This window comes from Sphaeramia orbicularis, chromosome 4 (genome assembly GCF_902148855.1).
Source record: "Sphaeramia orbicularis chromosome 4, fSphaOr1.1, whole genome shotgun sequence".
Lineage (NCBI taxonomy): Eukaryota > Metazoa > Chordata > Actinopteri > Kurtiformes > Apogonidae > Sphaeramia > Sphaeramia orbicularis.
In genome coordinates, this window is record NC_043960.1 from 1698867 (window position 1) to 1723387 (window position 24521).

The 24521-nt window shown below is 39.1% G+C and overlaps 1 protein-coding gene across 1 annotated transcript in view; it reads left to right on the top strand.

Annotated features, from left to right (window-relative positions):
• hmcn1 (hemicentin 1) overlaps positions 1 to 24521 on the top strand; it is a 169073-nt gene that overhangs the window by 139530 nt on the left and 5022 nt on the right. The window contains exons 79-106 of the mRNA XM_030132214.1: positions 663 to 800; positions 875 to 1009; positions 1941 to 2210; positions 3029 to 3219; positions 3766 to 3979; positions 4113 to 4247; positions 4349 to 4539; positions 4732 to 4813; positions 6921 to 7190; positions 7280 to 7450; positions 8367 to 8537; positions 9614 to 9784; positions 10568 to 10738; positions 10845 to 11015; positions 11823 to 11993; positions 12065 to 12211; positions 12296 to 12433; positions 13029 to 13150; positions 15813 to 16050; positions 17146 to 17208; positions 18121 to 18240; positions 18339 to 18473; positions 19166 to 19279; positions 19377 to 19502; positions 20817 to 20945; positions 22655 to 23023; positions 23185 to 23304; positions 24026 to 24152. Coding sequence (XP_029988074.1) covers positions 663 to 800; positions 875 to 1009; positions 1941 to 2210; positions 3029 to 3219; positions 3766 to 3979; positions 4113 to 4247; positions 4349 to 4539; positions 4732 to 4813; positions 6921 to 7190; positions 7280 to 7450; positions 8367 to 8537; positions 9614 to 9784; positions 10568 to 10738; positions 10845 to 11015; positions 11823 to 11993; positions 12065 to 12211; positions 12296 to 12433; positions 13029 to 13150; positions 15813 to 16050; positions 17146 to 17208; positions 18121 to 18240; positions 18339 to 18473; positions 19166 to 19279; positions 19377 to 19502; positions 20817 to 20945; positions 22655 to 23023; positions 23185 to 23304; positions 24026 to 24152 — 4600 coding nt within the window. The remainder of the gene's footprint in view (positions 1 to 662; positions 801 to 874; positions 1010 to 1940; positions 2211 to 3028; positions 3220 to 3765; positions 3980 to 4112; positions 4248 to 4348; positions 4540 to 4731; positions 4814 to 6920; positions 7191 to 7279; positions 7451 to 8366; positions 8538 to 9613; positions 9785 to 10567; positions 10739 to 10844; positions 11016 to 11822; positions 11994 to 12064; positions 12212 to 12295; positions 12434 to 13028; positions 13151 to 15812; positions 16051 to 17145; positions 17209 to 18120; positions 18241 to 18338; positions 18474 to 19165; positions 19280 to 19376; positions 19503 to 20816; positions 20946 to 22654; positions 23024 to 23184; positions 23305 to 24025; positions 24153 to 24521) is intronic.

Genomic DNA, 24521 nt, shown 5'->3' on the forward strand with positions numbered 1-24521 from the left:
AATACAAAATGTACAATGACTTATTTTAATTCAACAATATTCTTCCTGTTACTAAATGTTTTGTGCCTTTGTAGATCCACTGTGATCTGTAAGTTGTAATACAAATGTGTTAATGATAAGATGAACCATAATATTGTTAAAATTACACTTATTTTTCTTAATTAATGTCAGGTTCTTCATGCTAACGTTGTTTTAAAGGATACTCTGTAGATATAAACATTTTCATCATGCAATTTGAATTTTTTCACTTTAAAACATAAAGAAAAGTTTAATTATTTGTAAGATATTGTGTCATTATTTTACTGGTCTGACCCATTTTAGAACGTATTGGACTGTATGTGGCCCCTGAACTAAAATGGGTTTAACAGCCCTGGTTCAACTCCTATTTAATTAGTATCTGAACCTCTGTTCTTAAATCCAAATGGTTTATCAGAGTGACCCATTTCACATATATCCTTTGTGTTATGTCAGGTACATATATTAATTGTTTCATTAATAAAAACCAATTGGGTGAACTTTGTTAGTTTGTTAAATAAATCTGTACATATTGCATTACCTATTAAACACCAGTAGGATTCACAGGTGCATTATCAACCGAACCACTTCATTTCTTTAACACTAGATCTTTGTATGTGTAAATCTTCTGTCATCTGTTTCCTCAGAGCTTCCTGTGATCCAGACCCACCTGTCCACTATGGATGTGATTTTAAATAATCCCATCACGTTGCCCTGCAAAGCAACAGGTTCACCTCGACCCACCATCACCTGGCAGAAGGAGGGCATCAACATACCCACTACAGGTGATTTATCATGTCTGTTAGTGACTATACTGTGAATTATCATCATGACATGACGTCTTTCCTCTTGATATTAGGTGGTGCTTTCACAGTGCTGCCGAATGGAGGCCTGCAGATCTCTAAGGCGTCTGTGTCGGACTCTGGTACATACATTTGTGTGGCTCAAAACCCTGCAGGCACTGCACTGGGCAAGACGAAGCTCAGAGTACAGGGTAGGTCACACACTACAGGAAGTAATTATTTGTGTTTTGTAAAAGAACACATTATAATGTAATGAAGTCTAAAACAGGTCTCTTGTTTTGTATTTCACTGCATAATATGTAAACCTGCTGGGGTAATTAAGAAGCTTCTGTGGGAGCAATTTATTTGGACAGTCCTTAGGTTTACAGAGTTATTACAACATTTCAACAGCTTATTAGTTGAGAATTAATGAATTCAATAGTTCAATGGATAAACCACTTAATGTCACTAATTTGTTCACCCTATCATGTACATATGATGAAAAAAAAACAAGTCAATCATTAATAAATTAAAATGCGATGCAATTGAAAGCTGTTTTATTACTTTGATGACACATTAAATGTTACAAAAACTTGAGCATAAGCTGCTGAAACGTTACTAATGCTTTGGTGGACTATCTACAGTCGCAGAAAAAATGATTAGACCATCAAAAGTCATTAAAAACAACGGTTATGTAATCCAGTCCTAACTCCTGTGTGTGTCATGTGACTAAAACAGACAGAAAAGAAAACATGGAATGTCTAAAAGCACTGTTTTTGTCAGTACAATGACACAGATACTGATGGAAGAACTGAAGGGATTTTGGTTTTTATCAAGAAAACATGTTAAATGGATAGATATCAGCTCTGAAATTAAACTACTATGAGCTGTTTTTGTTGTTATCACTATATTTGTCCAAACAAATGGACCTTTGATGTACCAGGCATTAAAATGAACAAGAAACTGAAGAAAACAAGGGTGGTCTAATAATTTTTTCCACAGCTGTAAATAAAGTGTTTTTAAGTGCATGTTTCCTCTCATGTACATATACATGTATGTCAGTTTTCTTTTAGTCATAATCCCAGTTTTTGGCGCTAATTCCTAATCTGTTTGTACTGTTTCTGTGTGCACTGTGCCCTCCAGTCCCTCCAGTCATCAGCTCAGACACTCAGGACTACCTGGCACCTGTGGATTCCTCGGTGACTCTGCAGTGTCAGGCTGATGGCTCCCCTCCGCCCTCGGTCACATGGCGAAAAGACGGGCAGACGCTGACTGAATCTGTGCGCCAGCGGGCGCTCAGTTCAGGATCCCTACACATCGCCTTTATCCAACCCAGTGACACTGGGCGATACACCTGCACTGCTGCCAATGCAGCGGGAACTGTCAGCCTGGAGATGAGCCTGACTGTGCAGAGTACGTGATGAATGATATAGCAACATGAATCAACAAACACTGTGTTTGTGGTCTTCTGGATTTGTAACATGTACAATATTTCACCTGTCATTTACAACAAATGAGGCTTAAAGAGCAAAAGAAATAGAATGTACATAATAAGAGGGGCAAAGGTGAAATTTGAATTTTATCTTCCATGTATCATATATGCATAGAATAGAAGATTAAACCCATTAAAATAGTAAATAAGCAGAATATGTAGCAGGGGTGTCAAACTCATTTTCATTTTCAGGGGCCACATACAGTCCAATATGATCTGTGGTAATAACAGTGAAAAAAGTAAAATTGCATTATGAAAATGATATATCTTCAAAGTATCCTTTAAAATATGTGAATAACATGAACACTCACAAACAACCTGGCATTACTTTAGAAAAATAAGTGCAATTTTAACAATATTGGTCACAACTGGTCAACAATATTTAACAAAACTGGTCTCTATGTGGTCCTGAGGTAAAGTAATTGTGAAAACTTTAAATGTTAATATCTTCATTGTAATTTTTGTATGTCACAAATACAACCCATGGGCCAGATTGGACCCTTTGGTGGGTGGATTTTAGCCCATGTTCCATATGTATGACACCCTCGATATATAGTATGCATCAAAGCTCAGAGCATATCCCACTACTGCATTTCTAAACACAGTTACAAATGTTTCAGAAATGTACACACAAAGAAGGAATTAATCATTTATATAAAATATAAATGTAATATACACGTACAGTACATATAAATACATTTGTTTTGTGATATTCTTTCCTCTTTTCTTAACTGTGCAGTCCCACCCTCTATCCGTGATGGAGAGCAGGAGGTTGCGGTGGTGGAGAACACTCAGGCCCAGCTGGTGTGTGTGGTGGAGGGGGTTCCACAGCCCACTGTGTCCTGGGAGAAGGACGGTGAGCCCCTCAGTGAGAGCACAGCGGAGTACACCATCCTACCGTCTGGTGAGCTGGTTATTGACATCGCTCAGGTGAGGACAACGACAAAGCATGAGTATTATATAGCATTATTTTAATGTCTCTTAAGTTAGTCAAGGGCTTTTATTATTTATTTTTATTATACTTATTACTTTATTTGGTAGGGACAGTGAACATTATTGAACTGTATTGAACAACATCAGATGTAAATATAGGATTATAGTGAAAATGCTAATTTGCATCTGTACTCCCTCGGAAGGAAACAAAAGATCACAATTAAAATGTACAAACAGAACAATAAAAGAACAACACAATAAAAATACAACACACTAAAAGGTTAAAACTTAAAAATGATCACAGGACAATTTGCTTTTTGCCACTGTTTGTGTTGAGTTTAGGTAGGATATGTGGAGCATTCTCTTATTGAGAGTGGTAGAATGTTGAGGTGTCTGTGGTTTCATTTCATTTATTTGGATCTCCATTAGCTTTGGCTTAGGCCATTGCTATTCTTCCTTGGAGTCCAGGTGTTGGTTTGTTGAGTTCAGTATATTGTATAATATATGTAACTCTCCCTTCTCCTCATCCTCTGTCTTCATCAGCCTGATGATGCAGGCAGTTACACCTGTGTCGCCACCAACTCAGTTGGCCAGGACAGTCGGACTGTCACCCTGTCTGTGCAGACTCACCCTGTCTTCACTGAGCTTCTTGGAGATGTAGCCCTCAACAAAGGAGAGCGCCTCCTGCTGGCCTGCAGTGTCAGCGGCATCCCCCCTCCCAGAATCACATGGGCCTTCAACAACAATATCATGCCAGGTAAGAAATCATCCATTCATCTCAAAGATAAATAACATCCGCTGTTGCACTTATGATATATTTAACATATATGCACATGAACTGTCATAAACTCTATAAGAATTTGTCACTTTTCGTCTTTCGCTGCCTGCAGTTCATTATGACCACATGAACGGCCACAGTGAGCTGGTGATTGAGAAAGTGAATAAAGATGATTCTGGTACTTACACCTGTGTGGCTGAAAACAGCGTAGGGACCATCAAGTCTGTGGGTTTTGTCTACGTCAAAGGTAAAAAATAATGACCTAAGTGATATTTTGCTTGTGCGTATAACTTGCGTGTAACTCAAATCGATCAATACTTATGTGTTTTCATTTCTGTTTGTTTCCAGAGCCCCCAATTATTGACGGGGACCCCCACTCTAACCGGATTGAACCTTTGGGAGGTAATGCCATCCTCAACTGTGAGGTTCGAGGCGACCCCCTGCCCACCATCCAGTGGAGTAAAAACGGAATAAACATCCAGATCAGCAATCGCATCCGTCAGCTGGACAACGGTTCTCTGGCCATTTATGGCACAGTGGTAGGAAAATATATGTGATGTGATTTCCTGTGTCAGAGTGTAGTGCTTTAGTGTACAAGGTATTATAGTCTGAGTCTTACTGCTAATAAATGTATTTGTTTGTATCCTCATACACACATAAATGTTCTTTAAAGACACTAAGAAAGACACTGAAGCTACTCATGTATTTGTTAATTTATTCTTCATTTGCAGACTGAAGACGCTGGTAACTACATGTGTGTGGCAACAAATGATGCTGGAGTTGTGGAGAGAAGTGTCACACTAACTTTACAGAGTAAGTTATTGACTGATGTTATTTGTTATAGTAATAGACTGAAAAATCAATGATAATCTAAAGACACTCATGTCAAAGTGGAGACACTTCACTAACTTGGTCTCGTTGAGTTACAAGATGAAGAAAACACAAAGAAGGACATGAAATCCAAAAAAAAAAAAACCTCATTCATTTTGCGGAAAAAAAACAAAAACTCCCACATTACAAGCAAGGGCCAACTAGAAGAAAATTATCACAGGTTTGTAATTAGTCCAGACATGTTAATTAATAAAGTTAAGAAAAATTGATATAAAGGGGAAAAACTTCTAAAGGTCAACAGCTGACAAAGTTAAGTACATGGACAAAAATATTTGGACAGATCATAGACACAGATTGTAGGACTTCCCGTTCCCATTAATTTGAAACATTATCCTCAAAAAAATATTCATGTACAATGTTGTCAGTAATTATTATAATAATAAATGTAAAATAATTTTTTTTTTTGAGTCTGAAGATTTTCTTCCTGAGTGAGAGTTGAAGAAAATAGACGGTTACTTGTGGTTTAAAATTATTATTTATGGTGAGAACATGAAAATATAGTAAAAACTCGGAACCATTTTGGAAGGATAGATGACAATGTAGATAATTAAACCTAAAGATGAGAAAAGTATTTACCGCAATGATAATACTGGCATTATAAAATTATACTATGACATTTAACATGATGATGTTGTAGCCCAGCACCCTGTTAACAATAAAACACCTGAATGTAATGTGTCCCAATACTTTTGTCCAGATAATTCCCAGATACGGATCACAGTAGTACATTTTCTTTTTGGTTGTCCTTTTGTGCCTGTCTTAAAAATCATCGCTTCACTCATAACAATTTGTTTTTGGTTTTTGATTATTTGTTTATTTCAAATATTGCATTAAAATCAAACACCAAAAGAATTATATGAAGAGAAAGTCAAACATTCGAATAGGAGCGGGCTGAAGTTTAATTTATAATCTCCCACCCCCTTACCCCATCCTTCACCTATCCTAAATTCCCATGTCAGATTCCCTCAGAAACTCAAAAATCTTCACATCTCAGCCTAAATTCTGACTATGCTCCCAGGTCCCTCTTGTATATGTGTAGCATGGCTCATTCAGTCACCATCCTACGAGTATGAAGACACCGGACCAGACTGTAGTACTCACAGCTTTGAATGCCTTTAAACACATAAGCGGAGGCATGGATTAGTGACACAACTCTTGATACGACTCCCAGCCCAGCACGCAGGCTGCTTGGCTCCAACTCAGAGGTACATGATTATAAAAGGCTTATTATATTATAATAATATATCTATTAGTGTGCTATTAATAAAAGGTATGTATAATAATCATGTACAAATGTATAATTAATATATAACAACCACTACTATAATGTAACTCTATATGATTTAACATTTATCCAAAAATAAAAACATGTACAAAACAATGTTAGTACACTTAATTTTCAAGCAAACAAAATGACATAATGACAATAAAATCAGCATTAAAAGTGCAGTACTGTTTTATATATGATTTCATAAATAAGAGAAAAGAACATGTACAGACAAACCTTTAAACAGATCAGCAGAGGCATAGATTAGTGACACAGCTCTTGATACGACTCCCTATACGAGCAAAATGGGGGGAAACAGAAACAAAAACAACCCTTAATACGATTACATTACCATATTTTTACTTGTTATAAGTTAATTTTCATATTTTTAACTCTCATTTAGAGCTAGCTTAACTGTAAAAACCGCTAGCTTAGCTTATAGGGCGATCAAGTTGAACCGTGACTGACCAGCACACAGGTTGACCAGCTCCAACTGAGGAGGGGAGAGAGAGAGAGAGAGAGAGCACTCTGCAGATGGAGGAGGAGGTGTGTCTCACTAATTACTACCCCTGCGCAACAAGTGAAAAGTGGAGCCAAACAACCGATGGTTTGAAAATATATTACAGAAAAATAAAATATGTGTCATACTGAACTGTTTTGAGAATGTTCCAAAAAAAATTCATAAAATCATCTTGCTCTACATATGCATCAGGGTTTATTGTCTAATACTTAAAAACCCATTGAACTGTGTCGGTGTTCCAGGTGCTCCCACCATCACTTTGGAGCCGGTGGAGACAGTAGTCGATGCTGGTACCACACTTGTGATCAACTGCCAAGCGGACGGAGAGCCCACCCCCGTTATAGAATGGTCCCGTCAGGGCCGCCCGTTACTGAGCAGCGACCGCTTCTCCACCCTGTCCAACGGTTCCCTCAGGGTCAGCAGCGCTCAGAAAGAGGACACGGCTGAATATGAATGTGTGGCCAGAAACCTGCTGGGATCAGTGCTGGTCAGGGTCACCCTCACCGTACGAGGTCAGCCCCCCGTCACAAGTAAAGCTAGTTAAACCAGTCAAACATGAATGAAAGCTGTTTACTTACAGAAGCATTTATTTGTCTTCCAGTCCACGGAGGCTACTCAGAGTGGGCCGAGTGGGGTCCTTGCAGTGTGTCCTGTGGTGTCGGAGCTCAGAAGAGGCTGAGACAGTGTAATAATCCACTGCCTGCCAACGGAGGGCGCCACTGTGTAGGATCACACACTGAGACGCGCAGCTGTCATGGAAAACCCTGTCCAGGTGAAGACTGTGGAGCGCTTTTGAGACGGAAATGACTCATTACATTCTGTCAGTACTTTTGGGAAAGATATTTTATTAATTTGCCAAAATCAGGGGGAAAACAAGTGGTGTCAGGCACAACAAACCCCGCCCCTCGCACATATTGTAGCATATTTTGGCATTGATCCAGCTGATGTCATCATGTCTATGTGTGTGGTATTGTCAGCATTTCAGTTGCCTGTAAAGTAAGTTTGAAGTAAATTGAAACAAAATTGATGTTTTTATCGACATTTGATATTTTGCCCATTATAAGTAAATGGGAGAAGAAAAAGATTTTAAAAATTCATAAAAAATTGGAACTTTGACCTACTTTTCCCAACATGTAATCACATCTATTCTGGGTCACTGGCAATCTTTAACCCAATTTGGTATGAATTCAACCAATAGTTTTGCTGCTAGAGTGTTAACAAACAAAGAAACAAATCAAACCAAAAATAATACCCCTTCAGGTGGGCAGGGTACAAATCCAGATTTTGAAAAAGCATACCTTCCTTCTTCACCCCTCTCCTCTCTATCCAAATCAGAAGACCATATGTAAACATAAATACATAACACCATTTGACACCCATGTGGAAAAGAGAAGCCACTTTTCCAAGCGTCAGTGTCTAGCCATGGAATTGCAGCTGTCAGTCATGCATTTTACCGCCTACCTGTCTGAAAACATCTGTGATTAGCTCACATCTGCATCGTGGCTCTAGATTTCATACAAACTGAAAACAGACTCCATAGATGTGGAATTGCTCCTTTGTTAGACCACTTGAATTAGAATATGCGGAAAGGTGATTTTTTTCCAATGATGCCAAAAACTATCAAGCACCGCCGCTTTAAGGCAAATGATTTACTCTGCATTAAGGCATGTACATGTATCTCACTGCAGTGGATGGGAACTGGTCCGAGTGGTCTCTGTGGGAGGAGTGTTCACGAACCTGTGGTCAGGGCAACAGAACCAGGGTTCGAACCTGCAGCAACCCTCCGGCTCAGCACGGAGGCAGGCCATGTGAGGGGAGGGCGGTGGAGGTCATCATGTGCAGTGTCAGACCTTGTCCAGGTGAGCCAGTTTTACACAAACACATCCACCATGTGGCCTGAGATGAATCTGAGAGGTCAAGTTTCATGTGGTCTGGCAGATGTGTCTGGATCTAATCCCTTTTTCTTATACTTTATTTTTATTTGTTTTATCAACAGACAATACAACACAGAAACTAGGGTCACTGGTTGAGCACAAAATATTTAAATGACACACAGTAGCCATTATGCATTGTCTTTTTTATAGTCCAGCCATTTTCTCCAGCGCTTTATGAAGATATGTTCCTTGAGCCGTAGGTAGTAAGTCAGTGTTTCCATACATTAGATCTCCTCTCTTATAGCCACTGATCCTCACGGGGTGCATCAGTTTTGAGCCAGTTCCTTGTAATGGCCTTTTTGGAAGCAATTATAAGAATTTTAAAGAGGTGTTTGTCTTCTTTCTCTAATACATCTCCAGGTAGCAGTCCCAGCAAAAAAAACTTGTGGTCCTTAGGAACTGTGAGGGTCCAATCCCTTTTTAACAGATTTACACTTGACAAAACTCATGCCAGGTGAAAATGAATATTTTCTTGAAAAGAGGAACAAATCAATTAAAAACCCTTGATCTTAAGACATTTTTTACTTTAATTCATTATATGTCTATCCAATTGATTCTGGAAGCATTTTGGTCAGTGATGCAAATTAAAAATGGAGTGAGATGTTTCTAACTCGTTCTCATTTTAGAACCAGTCTGCTCATTCTAGGTCATAGTATTATTCAGTGTGCATTTGGCAGTAATATGATATGCATATTGAATGGTTATGTTAGACAGAATTAGTTGTAAAAAATAAATAATTTGCATATTCACTGCTTAATCTAATTTGAATAAAAACCTTTACATTCAAATGATGAATAATTTAAATAATTGTTTTTTGTTGGATATTATTGTTGTATGTTTTTTTTTTTTTTTTGCTACCATACAAACCTACTTGTAAGAGCATCACAAATTTCATTCTTTCCTCACTGGATCGAAACAAACCTCCACTGTGACTGTGATTTCTTTGTTGAAAGAAAAGCCTATAGTATATGTGCTGATATTTTGTGTCCATGCATCTGCAGTGGCAGGTAACTGGGGCTCTTGGCTTCCATGGAGCCCTTGCAGTGAGACCTGTGGTAAAGGTATGCAGTCCAGAATCCGGCTGTGCAACAATCCTCCTCCAGCGTTTGACGGGCCACATTGTGAAGGCACAGACACCCAAACCCAAGTCTGCAAGGAGAGGCCGTGTCCAGGTGAGGACGCCAGGCTCTTTGAGAATAATAACTTGGATATTGAACCAGCTTTAGTTCTGAGGTTGATGTGAGGCGTATGTCATTTTAACTAACTCGTCTGTCACTTTACTATTGCCACGTTATTGTTTTTTTCCCGTCTCTTCAACTCCCTGCTGTTTATAGTTATATTTTATTCTAATTTTTATGGATTTTTTTAATATCTTTTCTGTGATGTTCATTGTTAGAGTTTTTGCAATTTCAGTCTTCTACACAGTCGCGGAAAAAAATTATTAGACCATCAAAAGCCATCAAAAACAATGGTTATGCAATCAAGTACTAACTCCTGTGTGTCATGTGACTAAAACAGACAGAAAAAAAAAAACATGGAATGCTTAAGAGCACTGTTTTTGTCAGCACAATGCCATAGATATTGATGTAAGAACTGAAGTGGTTTTGGTTTTTATCAAGAAAACCATGGAAAATGGGTAGATGTCATCTATTAAATTAAACTCTTATGAGCTATTTTCGTTGTCATCATTATATTTGTCCAAACAAATGGACCTTTAGTTGTACCAGGCATTAAAATGAACAAGAATTTGAAGAAAACAAGGGTGGTCTAATAATTTTTTCTGCAGCTGTATGTGCTGTACGTATGGCAAAACTGATAATAAATCTGAGTTTGACTTATTTTTGACTGGTTTTATATTATGGCACTGAAGGGGACAGAAGAAACAGGAAGTAGGAAACAATGACTTAACTCAAAATTTAACAAGAAAAAACATACCTTTTGACTTTTCCCCCCAGTTGATGGAAAATGGTCATCATGGGTGAGCTGGGGAGCCTGCAGTGTTTCATGTGGCGGTGGGACCAGACAAAGGACACGCCTCTGTGCAAACCCCGCCCCCATGCACGGTGGCAGACAATGTGAGGGCAATGACGTGCACATCGACTTCTGTAACAGCGACCCCTGCCCCAGTGAGTCAGTGTTCTCAAAGCTCAGTTTAATTCAAACAGATCTCTGGCTTCTCAGATTCTCATGTTGGATTTTCTTTTCCTCTTCCAATGTAACGTTTTGTGTCAGTCAGTGGTAACTGGGCTCCATGGAGTAGCTGGGGCAGCTGCAGTAAGACGTGTAACGGAGGTCAGATGAGGCGCTACAGGACATGTGACAACCCCCGACCAGCCAACGGTGGGAGAGCATGTGCAGGCGCTGATACCCAGATACAGAGGTGCAGCACAGCCGTGTGTCCTGGTGAGTCAGTGTCTTTAACCATGTGGACAGAGCACTCATTTACACAACTTTTACACATCTTCTTATTTCCAGTTTTTAGCTTAATTCAAGCAAAAAAAAAAAATCTGCCAATGGAACAAGTGAAAATTATCTTAGTAAGGTTTCTTGAAATAAGATATTCAAGATCTATTGTCTAAAAATCAGTTCTTATATCTCACTGAAAAGTTCCTCTTTAGGTGATTATGTCTTATTTTAAGTGTGATGAGATATTTTGACTAGAAATGAAAAAAATACACTTGGTAAGATTTAGATTTTAGCAGTGTGCCTCTATTATATTACGACGGACCTCCATCCATAATCCAGGGGGTCTGTCCGAGGGGTCACTGACGCACCCCCTCTCGGCTTTGTCATTCCAAGACCAGACTTGCATTATATTTCATTAAATATGCTTTAAATTATTGTTTAAATTGGCAACCATCATATGTGTGAGGGCATAATTAAATGACTTGTCTCTGCTATTAACTTTAATACTTTTCTTTTTTCAAACAAGGTCTAATTTGACACAACCAGGTGACTCAGGACTTCAGCTCTGTAATGCAGGACATTAATACCAGAAATTAAATTTGTTAGATCAGAGCTGAATCAACTGCACATATTAATTACATTAACTCAGATAAGTTGGAGATAACATTTCTGTTTAAATAATAATAAACCTTCAGTACAGTTAAAGTCATTAAAAATCAGTGACGGTCTTACTGAGTCTGAGTTGAATTTGTACTCTGGATTATAGTCTGTACGTATGACTCACTGTTTTTGTGGGTTTTTCAGTTGATGGTAACTGGGGCCCGTGGCAGTCCTGGGCTGAATGTTCTGTTTCCTGTGGAGGCGGTGAGAGAACTCGTGTCCGCCTTTGTAACAGTCCATCTCCGAGTAACGGCGGCCGATCCTGTCCAGGAGACTCCTCCCAGCTGTCCAGGTGTAACACGCAAGCTTGCCCAGGTAAGACATCAGTAAATGAATGCGGATCAGTTAACATCAAAACATCCTTAAATACTGCCTCTCTTTTTCAGGTGGACCCCAGAAGGCACGTGGCAGCATCATAGGAAACATTAATGATATAGAGTTCGGCATCGCTATCCTCAATGCCACCGTCTCAGACAGCAAAACTGGCAGCAAAGTGATCAAGGCCACCATTTCTAATGTACCGAGGACATTAGGTCAGGTTCAAAATATAGTCCTTTCATTCTGGTTTATTCAAACAACCCAAATGATACTGATTAAAATCTGTCTTTAAATAACAGGCCCTGCAATGAGGAAGCTCATCTCCATCCTCAACCCCATCTACTGGACCACTGCACAGGAAATAGGAGAAGCAGTCAATGGTTACACACTAACAGGAGGCGTCTTCAGGCGAGAGACACAAGTGGAGTTTGCTACAGGTAAGAACAGACCAGTCTGTGCTCGTATTTTATTATACTCCTACGTTACAAGACTCTTTGCTCCTCACTGATACTTTTAACTTTGTACAGCCCCTTGAGCACTGGTTGTTTTTGTTTTTTTAATTCAGATTTTTATTCAAAATCGTCTCACAACATATTCCACAGGACATCATTGATACAAAGTACACTGTTCTCTTTGGGTTTTTTTTTTTGTTGTTGTTTTATTTTTAAAAAGAAAAAGGAGTGTCAATATTGTTCACAGAAAGAAAGAAAAAAAAGAAGTAATTTTTGAATCTTTGTTGCATGAATATCGTCATAAATATTGACTTTCCAGTGCAATACAAAACAGAGGAGTAACGTGAAAATCAGTACTTTTCATGGTCATCCTACATTTACAGAACAATAACATAAATAGTAATAAATATTATATATGTAAACAAACATATTTACATTTACTTACATGCGCACACATTCATCTATGAGCGCTGGTTATTTTAAATGTGCTTTGTAAATAAACTTGACCTCAACTGATTATGTGAATGTAAATGATGTTGAAATTTAAGAATTACATTTGCTATATCTGGATGTGTCCTAGGAGAGATCTTGAGAATGACCCACATTGCACGTGGTCTGGACTCAGACGGGGCGCTGCTTTTGGACATTGTGGTGAACGGACACATCCTACAGCTGCCGTCACACGCAGACATCAGCATTAAGGTTCTTCTCACTCCTTTTCGAATATGTATTATATATCTTATGTTTAGGTGTTTTGTTTATTTATTTTCTTCTGTTTTGACATTCATATTTGAAATAAATACATCAATCAGTCAATCAATTAATCAAAAGGTAAATGACAGCAGTTGAATTTAGGCTCAGGTGAAGGGAACATGCACATCTATGAGAAAAATCCAGTTTCTCTGATCCTATTCTGTATGCACTCATTTGTTAGCTTATTACTGTCATGTAGAATAACTGCTTGTATTAAAAATATCTGACTTGTTTTTCAGACACATTGGTCCTTAATTACATCAAAAAAGGATCAAGAATTGAAACCATGTCACTTATAATCTGTGTCGATAAGTCCAAAAGTTTCCAGTATATTTTCGTAAATTTTGACATGAGTGTAGCTTAATATATTATTGAACACGTCATAGGCAAATTTAAGTGAATGTCCTGTGGGAACTGCATGTGAAGCACTTTGGTGTAAACCTTGTTAAAATCAGTGACAGTCTGATGAAACCTTGTAACTGAACACATTTTAAAATAGTTTTGGACAAAAAATTTATTTTATGCAATCATCATTGATATTATGTTCAAGTACTTACAAATACCTACTGAAACATAAAACACACATCGATAAAGGTTATATATGTACAAATGTAGAGCCCATTGAACATGAAACATGTAACTGTATTGCTACTTGACCCGACCTTTTATTAAGTTTAATGAGAAGAAAGTTTGCTTTTGTAACTGATGCCATGAGTGGGATTGTGTACAAACTGTCTTTTCTGACGTTCCCTCGTCATGGCAACAGCAGCTGAAGTTCAAGTCAGACATTTAACAACATTTTCACACAGAGCAGAAATAAATCCATGTTCTGTTCCAGCAGTCAGAAACCTCCTTTCAAACCATAATATATGATAAAATATGGAAATAAACTTGTCATTAATTAGGATTGAACTTCTTAGTCATGGCTGCCCCCTGGTGGTGACCGAGTGGAAAAACAATACAGTTTCGATTCTGATAAATAAGAGTGAATAACAAGCTTTGTTGCATTGATGTATATTCCCTAAGGTCTGAGGAAAATTAACCGCAGTTATTTGATCCATGTCTCAGTTTAGAAGAGAATTTAGTAAGTGGGGAGGACGGGTAAGGGAGAGTCCAGGGGCTGGTGGGGGGGTTAGACAGAGAAGCAGTTAATGGACTGAAGCCGATTTGCAGGTTTCCTCTTCTCCTTCTCATTCTGTTTGAAAAAAAAAAAAAAACCACATTACACAAACATTTCTGCAACAGTTGAAACTTGATTGAATAGCAGGACATGGACCAAATACAAACCACTGAATATTAGAGCACAGTAGAGCCAGAAAAAAGAGCAATCCCACTCTGTCCATGTGCCGTTGTGTCCTTGGGCAAGACACTTCCCCCTCCCTGCCTCCAGTGCTGCTACCCACACTGGTGTATGAATGTGTGTGAATGTTCGGTGCTGGTGGGAGGGGCCGTAGGCACAGATTGGCAGCCACACTTCCATCAGTCTGCCCCAGGACAGCTGTGGATACAGATGTAGTTTACCTCCACCAGAGGGAGGATGTGAGAGAGAATGAAGAATGGATCCACTGTGTGCACTTTGAGTATGTGTTCATAGAAAAGCACTATAGAAATCTAATCCATTATTATTATTATTATTATTATTATCATCATCAGTCTGGACTTTTTTTGTTCAGTTTCACTAACAATGTGGACTAGATCTACGGTAAATAGGGTGAGTTCAGCTCTAGTTTCTGTATGTTTTTACTCATTAATCAGCAAAGTTTAGGGAAAATCTAACACTCACTACAACATTTGATGGTAAAAAGTTAACATCATTATTCTGCACTATTAATCACAGATGTGCTGTTGTCCAACCACTAGAATAAAACCTTCACAACTATATTATGACATAATGTAAGTTGCTCAAATGCTCGAAATGATCAAAAACAGTGAAATCCAATCCAACTTTATTTGTAAAGCATTTTTAAACAACTGCAGTGGACCAAAGTGCTGTACAGAAGAATAATTAAAACCAAAATAAAAGAATAAAATGCAGAATAGATTAAAAGACATAGAACTGTACAAAAAAGAAAACAGTGCTGTACAGAAATGACCCAAAACAGTGCATATTATTCTTTAAGTTGCAGGGAAAACATCCAAAAATTCATGATACTGTGGGAATTTAACACAGCCTGTTTCTGTGACCACAAAAGTCCAATAACAGGGAGTAATCAGATAACTGTAATGATCAGATGTAATGCGTATAGATGCATTTAAGAAATGTGATAAAACCCTGGTTCGGACGCTCAAGTATGTTATTGGATTTCTTTCGAAGGACGTATGAACATAGTGATTGTGCGCAGATGTAAAAGAACAAAACAAACCTGATTAACCTGTATACATGCTGGGGGACATCAGAATACTGAGGATAAATCCAGATGTGTTAATCTGATTTCTAAAATTCAGATTATTGCTGTTATCTGATAAAGCAAATTAGATTATGCTGTTTATATGACCACATGAATAATCTGATAACTCCAGAAATCGGATAATGATCGGAGTATTGGTGTGCAGGTAAATGGGGGTAAAAAATAGTCGTGGTCCAGTTAACCCGTGGATTGTTTTGGTCCAGGATTACACAGAGGACTACATCCAGACGGGCCCGGGCCAGCTTTACGCTCTGTCCACTCGCATGTTCAGCATCGACAGAGAGAGCGTCCCCTACTCCTGGAACCACACCATCTCCTACGACGTGTCCAAGGGCAAGATGCCTTACCTGGTGGAGATGCTGCACGCCACCGCCATCAGCGCTCACTATCACCCCCTGGAGGAGGTGCTGGAGTACACCATCCATGCCAGTATCTCTAAAGGTGAGAATGCACAGTAGTTGGAGAGTATTCCATGAAGAGGGCGCAGCAAAACCGAATGCTCATTTCCTCAGATTAGTCCAAACCAGGGTTCCCGCAGGGTCTTAAAAAGTCTTGAATTTACAAATATGGATTTAATAACTTAATCTCTTTAACGATCGAAGACATCATGCTTCATATAAAGTTAGAAAAAATTAGGTGCACCCTAAATGACTCTGTCAACAAATTTAACAAAGTATGGGAGCCTCTTTTCCATTATGTGAATATATTACCTGGCCTGGAACTGTAAATACATTTCAGTTATTTACATTGTGATTGACCTGTTTATTTATTTATTCCTTAAATGTACCAGAATGCACTGTCTTGATGATTGAAGATTGCAGACCTTTGGCTGAGGCACATACAGTTGTGGAAAAAATTATCAGACCATCCAAAGTCATCAAAAACAATGGTTCTGCAATCCAGTCCTAACTCCTGTGTGTGTCATGTGACTGAAACAGACAGAAAAGAAAACATGGAATGAATAAAAGCACTGTTTTTGTCAGAACAATGACACAGATACTGATGGAAGAACTGAAGTGATTTTGGTTTTTTATCAAGAAAACATGTTAAATGGATAGATGTCAGCTCTGAAATTAAACTACTATGAGCTGTTTTTGTTGGTATCATTATATTTGTCCAAACAAATGGACCTTTAGTTGGACCAGGCATTAAAATGAACAAGAAACTGAAGAAAACAAGGGGTGGTCTAAGAATTTGTACTGTATACAGAGAACATCACCATAATCAAGTATCAATCGAGAAGTAAAAGGGTTGGCAGATGCAAGGAGTTTGCACACTTTGAGGGAGAAGTGGGATTTATTTTGATGTTGGAATCTGAGCTTCACCCTCAGAGTGTGGGCCAGATGAATATTATGTGCTTTATAAGAAAGCTTCGAGTCAAGCCCAAGTACTCCATAGATTTACCTTGGGCATTTGGAATACTGATATAGTGATTGACTGTTTGAAGATGAAATTTTTCTTCCTTTTCATTCTGGGGTTACTCATTTTATTTCACATTTTAACTGAAATTAAAGTTTAAACCTCTTCATATTCCAGGTGACCGCAGTAACCAGTGTCCTCAGGGCTTCAGTTTGGTGTCTGCTGGGCCCTACTGCGCAGGTAATGTTGATCACAACATGCACTGTATGGACAAAAGTATTGGGACATGTTGAATTCGGATGTTTCTTTTCTAACAGGTCTGGGATAAAAAACAATGATGACAATGGAAATATTGATGTGTATGTACTTTAACCTCCTGAGATCCAGGACAGAACAAAATTCTGCTTTTTTGCATGAAAAAATTGTCTTGAGTGAAAACAGCCTGATGCAACATGTTTTTAGATATAATTTTTTTTTTTTTTAACTGAATGTTCTTTGCAGTGGACAGTGTTTTTTTTTGTTTTGTTTTAGTTTTTTGTATAAAGCTGTGAAACTCTTGTCCACAAACATGGACAGAAAACCCATAGCTGGGTCTGAGGAGGATATGGACAAAAGTCAGATCATGTCTACAGCTGTAAGATGTCCTGTTCATGCTGATTTAAGATATAAACGTCAATATTTCCTTAAAATTTGATGGGAGATTTCTCCTCCTAAGTGAGATGTGAAAAAAGCAGATGTTAGTTGTGGTGATAATTATTTAGAGTCAGAGCACGATTTTTTTTTTTTTTTTTTAATTTAGAGGTAGAACATTTAAAATCATAGTCATGGATAAAAAAAAAAAATGAAATCAGTATTGAGAGAAAATAAGTAAAAATCATCTCTGAGGCATTTTAGAAGCAAAGACAATTTAAACAAAACTAACCGATGCAATGATATTTATCACAATATACAACTATTTTATGACATTTGTTAATATTGTTTTGTATCCCAGACCCCTGTTAGAGAAGAAACACCTGAATTCAATGTGTCCCAATACTTTTGTCCATGTAGTGTATTATGATCCTTTCAGCTCAGTAAAAACTATCTGATCACATTCCCTTTGACTCAGAGTTGTCGAACTGTTCTCATTATAATCCTCTTGATGTGCTGTAGATGAGAATGAGTGTGAGGTTGGAAACCCTTGTTCTCACGCTTGTCACAACGCCATGGGCACCTACTACTGCTCCTGTCCCCGAGGACTCACTATTTCAGCTGATGGCAGGACGTGTCAGGGTAAATAAAACAAACGTCCACGCAGAGGCTCCCCATCAGTGCTTTATACAAACACAACCGTGTGTTTTTCACGTGCGCTGCTCCTTCTGTTCTCGTAGATATTGACGAGTGTTCGTTGGGTGGGAATGTGTGCCACGATGGGCAGGACTGTGAAAACACCATCGGCTCCTATCGCTGTGTTATGCGGTGTGGGCGTGGCTTCAGGAGAACAGCCGACGGCCTCAGTTGTACAGGTAGAACAACACGCCACATTCTGAAGTATTAGAAGGCGGGTCAGGATTTTTACAGTCATCACTATCCCAGTTTTTATCTGATATCTGTTAAAAATAGACTTAAAAGGTTAAAAAATGTGCTACTTTGGCTCTTTTTTTCGACTGAATTTGGACTAATTGAGGCTCATATTTAAGTCCAAATGTACATTATACTAGTTTCATTTATTCTTGTGTTTACTTTACTGTATGTTGTACTGTTTTCTATATTTTTTATTAGAAATTTCATTAAACTTTATAATGTTACATAGAGTTCAATGCAGTTTTATGATGAAGATAAAGTTAAAAGTTGACTCTAAATTAAAGATATGCTTAAATTGTTATTTTTCAACATGCTCATGGGCTCTATGAACAGCCCCACTACTTCCTGAACTTAAAGTGGCTCCTTTATTTCCTGTCTTTCATTATTGGACACACTGTAGCAGACACACCTGAATTAATCAGTGTGTCCAATAATGAAAGACAGGAAATAAAGGAGCCACTTTAAGTTCAGGCAGTCATGGGCCTGTGCATAAAGCCCATTTTTATTACCAGTGAATACAAGTTTTAAATATCATTGCTATTGGTCTGCTTGTCAACCCAGGTGAAGCATCTGTTTGGACTGACTTCAGCTTTTCTGACAGTGTCTGACGGCTGTAACTCTTTTCTATTTTCAGATGTGAATGAGTGTCAGGAGTCCAGTCCATGTAACCAGCACTGTCTGAACACCATCGGTAGCTATCGCTGTGCCTGTGAGCCAGGGTATCAGCTCAGGAACAGACGCTGTATCGGTGAGATGGCTCTCTTTTATTCACACTTTACAATAATTTTAATCAGTTTACTCATCTTGAAACACATCTTTTGCTATAAAAACTCCTCTTTTTGCAGACATAAATGAGTGCAGACAGAGGGTGTGTCGGTCAGATCAGCAGTGTAAAAACACTCGGGGTGGTTACACTTGTATTGATCTGTGCCCCAGTGGAATGACAAAAGGTGGCAATGGAACGTGCATAGGTGAGTAAACACCCATATGTAGTGTCCTGTGAAATATGAACGCTAAAAATGCACCAGGTTTTTATCTGCAAAACAGTGTATCGCATAGAATTGGAAACACACCAACAAACCCAGTACCACCGAATGGCCTTCTATTAGAAAGAATAACCTACACTCAGAAAGATAAAACAAGTATTTGAAAAAATTTGGAGATCTTTCATTAACTGTGTCAAAGACTTAGACCTAACAGGCACTTGGGCAGACTGTTCACATTATATGCACTGCACTTCCTGCTTTTATGTGGACTAGAACACTTGTATACCCTGGACTCAGTGGCTCCAGTGGACTCTGGCTTTAGTTGAGTTGAACTTCCACTGTTAAAAAGGAGAAGCTGTTCGATGTTCTGTCTGCTGTTATGACCCCACCTCTGAAGAGGAGGCAAGGGCTGTTGTTTTTGGTTTGGCTGGTTTGTTTACACTTTAGCAGCAAAACTATTGGTTGAATTCATACCAAACTGGGTTTATAGATTGCCAGTGACCCAGAATAGATCTGGTTACATTTTGAGAAAAGTTGGTCAAAGTTAACATTTTTTATGAATTTTTAAAATCTATCTTCTTCCCATTTACTTATAATGGGCGAAATTTCAATTGTCTATTAAAACGTGTTTTTGTTTCATTTTACTTCAAACTTGGCACATATTTAGAGGCAGTTGTTATACATCACTCTGACATAAAGCTAAGGCAAATTTTTTTCACATTTGGGTACATTTTTTTCTTTTTTTTTTTTCCCCCACCATTTACCTAAAATTGCAGTACTCCACTATTATAAATGGTAGGGAAATCAGTTCAGTTTATTAAAAAAAAAAGCATCCCTAAAAAATGTGGCTTTTCTAATCAACTCATTTTGGGAAAAAATTAACTTGTGTTAATAAACTGTCATTAAGGAAGTGAGTAAACTTGCTTTGGGTTAAATTTTTGAGCTCTGGGGCTAAAGGTTAGAGTCTGTGACCTTGAAATAATATCAAGTAAATAACATCAAAACAGAAAAAAGTCATGAAAACATACTGTGCTTTTATTTTTTCAACTTCATGAACATTATCACAACATAAGGGTGTATAATAAACTACAATACATGCAAGGGGCGGGGTTTGTCGTTCCTGGCACCACTTGTTTTTGTCTTTGTTTTGAATTCAAATGGTACAGTTATGTAAAGGAGGGTAGAATGTGACTGATGTGAATGCTGTGTTTTCATGATTGTAAACCTCAGTAAAAAATATTCTGGCAAAAAATGCAGCAGGTATTATAATAGTAAGGTGTCTTTTATGACTTGTTTTAGACATTGATGAGTGCAGGGACGGCACCCATCAGTGCAGATACAACCAGATCTGTGAAAACACCAGAGGCAGCTACCACTGCACATGTCCACGGGGCTACAGGTCTCAGGGGGTGGGAAGACCCTGCGTTGGTACGTAAACCCTTTCAGTCTCTCATAACCTGCCACTTCCATATCGTGCATGGGTGAAGCAGATGCTAAACACAGTTTCACTAACGTATGAAGGCTTCTTTGTTTGTGTGCTGTTTTTGAGGAAATTCACCAGAGCATGTTAACACAAACTAACTGTGGACATTTCTGTGGAAACCACTGACATGTATAATCTCAACCAAATCTGTTTTTAGTCCAATGGTTCGAAGGTCTGATGGACTGTTGGTGTCAGTTATTGTCTGTCATCCCTCCATTGTCCGTCCGTAAACAGTTTTTCAAGAACCTTCTTCTCAGAAATCGTCAACCAGAAAAAATTAAATTCCTAGTAGAGGTTCCTCTGCTATGATATATACACATTTCACATATACACATTTCAAAGTGCTATAACTTCAAAACAGTTGAAGATATTGATATAATTACTATTAGCAATAGATAGGAAGTCACACATGGGCTTTCCTTTGGTGCCATGACCTTTATAATGCATTCTTTTGTACATCTTCACTGGCCTTGTCAATAATAAACCAAACCCTAGTATCTGTCCCTGGCTCTGACTAAGCCATGGAAAGTTGAATATTTAATATTGCAGTCATTATGTTCTTTTTGAAAGAAACAATTGAAGTCTGAGTGCGAACAATTTGCATTTACGTTCATGCCAAAAGCTCCAGCACTGACATGGATGTACTTGTATTTAAAAATTCAGAAATACAGAGATTATACATATCTGTGGTATGGAGAATCATACAGTTACACCAGCCATGGGGGGGGGGGGGGGGGGGTTATGTCTATTTGATGAAACTGTGACGTTTCCTGTCTCTGTGCTTTCATTTACTGTCAGCTTCTTTTCTTCTGCCACAGTATTTAATTCTGTTTGTCACATCTGCTTAAATATTTCTGCTGTCAGCTGCTGTGTAGTCCAGACGTTATCCCCTACCCCTGCTTGCTTAACGTCTTCAACCAACAGCGCTGACTAACTCGTAACATCAACTGCAAGGACATACGTGTTTTTATCAGGACTCTAATGCATGTTGTTGTGTTCTCTGAGGCTCCGTACGTCTACACTTATCATGTAAGAGTAAGAGAAAGGGAAAGAAAGGAATATTGAAACTCAGTGGTTCCTCCTTTGACACCAGCACCAGCACCTGCAGTCCTGTCATTCAGTCTCCTGTTAAACTGTGACCTTTCACCTTTGGGTTTGGCTATTTCCTGGAGTTGCTTTGTGATGGCATATTCACCGTTTCCCCACTGACGTCATTAACATTGGATGCTGATGTCTGCCTTTGTAAACTGTTCTGTATATCAGCTATGAATCAGATTTTGCACCTGATATCAAATATAAACTGTGTAAATATTTGATATTATTGCTTGAGATAAAATGTGAAATTGATTTTATCTTCAAATTTGAACTGACATGAGAGGTGACAGCCTTAGTCTGTCGTTGGAATTAGTGATATATTTCTATTCTCAATACATTTCTGTCTTAGGGACATGAAAATGTATTGTTGTGCAGTGGGGTAACTGACATATCCCCTTTTTCCCCCTCATCCTCCTCTCCCCTCTGTGTTTTCGTGGCCTGCACCTTCTCTTTTCCGTCATTTCTCCTCCGTTGTTCATCGTTCACTCCTGTTCCTCCTCCTTGCCATCACTCCGTCCTGTCTTTTCCTGGTGCTGGCCTTTCTTTGTGCTGAGGGCAGACATAAATGAGTGTGAGCGCCCTCCTCAGCCCTGTGCCCACCAGTGCATCAACACTCCCGGTAGCTTCAAGTGCACCTGCCCACCGGGGCGCCACCTGCTGGGGGATGGCAAGTCCTGCGCTGGGCTGGAGCGTCTGCCGAGCTATGAGAGTTACTCATACGGCTACCGCACGTCGCAGTCCTCCCCTGAACGCAACTCCTACCAGCAGCTCTACCACAACCTGGCCTCTCAGAGCTACCACTCGTACGCGGCCGCCACAGGGGGGCGCTACAGGGGCCGTAGCCGCAGAAAGAGGAGCGGACCTCCCTCACAGCAGGGCTCCCTCACTTGTCTGCAAGGGTTTGTGTGGAGGGGGGGCCGCTGCTTAGGTAACTATGGCAGAGAGAGAGGCAGGGCAGAGCGAGGACAGGATGAGGACAGCAGGGGCAACATGTGGAGTGAATATTGTGTGTTCTTCTGTGTGTGTGTGTGTGTGTGTGTGTGTGTGTGTGTGTGTGTGTGTGTGTGTGTGTGTGTTTCACAAAAACAGATATCAATGAGTGTGAAGTGAGGGACGCCTGTCAGCATGAGTGTATGAACACACCAGGGAGTCACAGGTGTGTGTGTCCTGCCGGGTACCGCCTCATGACCAACGGCAAGACCTGTCAAGGTGAGCACACATCCATCTGTACATCCATCTGTACATCATCCATCCATCCATCCATTTATCTGTACATCCATCCATCCAACTGTACATCCATCTGTACATCCATCTGTACATCCATTTATCTGTACATCCATCCATCCATCTGTACATCCATCCATCCATCCATCTGTACATCCATCCATCATCCATCCATCCATTTATCTGTACATCCATCCATCCATCTGTACATCCATCCATCATCCATCCATCCATTTATCTGTACATCCATCCATCCATCTGTACATCCATCCATCCATCCATCCATTTATCTGTACATCCATCCATCCAACTGTACATCCATCCATCCATCCATCTGTACATCCATCCATCCATCCATCCATCCATCCATCCATTTATCTGTACATCCATCCATCCAACTGTACATCCATCCATCCATCCATCTGTACATCCATCCATCATCCATCCATCCATTTATCTGTACATCCATCCATCCGTACATCCATCCATCTGTACATCCATCTGTACATCCATCTGTACATCCATCTGTACATCCATCCATCCGTACACCCATCCATCTATCCATCCATCTGTACATCCATCTGTACATCCATCCATCCGTACATCCATCCATCTATCCATCCATCCGTACATCCATCCATCCCTCCATCCCTCCTTCCAGCCTCTGTTATAACACACTGTGTTGTGCTGTTTGTTGTACCTACAGATGTGGATGAGTGTCTGGAGCAGAACATCCAGTGTGGAACGAACCGGATGTGCTTTAACATGCGAGGAAGTTACCAGTGTATCGACACACCCTGTCCACCAAACTACCAGAGAGATCCAGCCACAGGGTAGAGTCACAGAAAACATTCTGAGCTCCACAGAGGCTTAATGTGACCCAAACGGAACTGAAATGACAAACATTCACATAATGTGTAAACTGTCAATGAGTCAAATCACTCATTTGAGAAAGCAAGTCATTTATATTTGTAAACTGCACTATCTCAACCGAGGGAAAAAGCAGACCAGGTCATAAACAGGTGAAGTAAAAATATTAATACCACACTGTTAAAATACTCCACAGTAAGTAAAGGCTCTGCATTCAAACCCTCAGTTTGTATTATAGTAAAACTTAGAACTAGTAAGTATAATTAGTCATGTATATAAATTATAAAAAAATGAATTAGTCAGGTGCAGTAAAATGGTCAGTGTTTAATTAT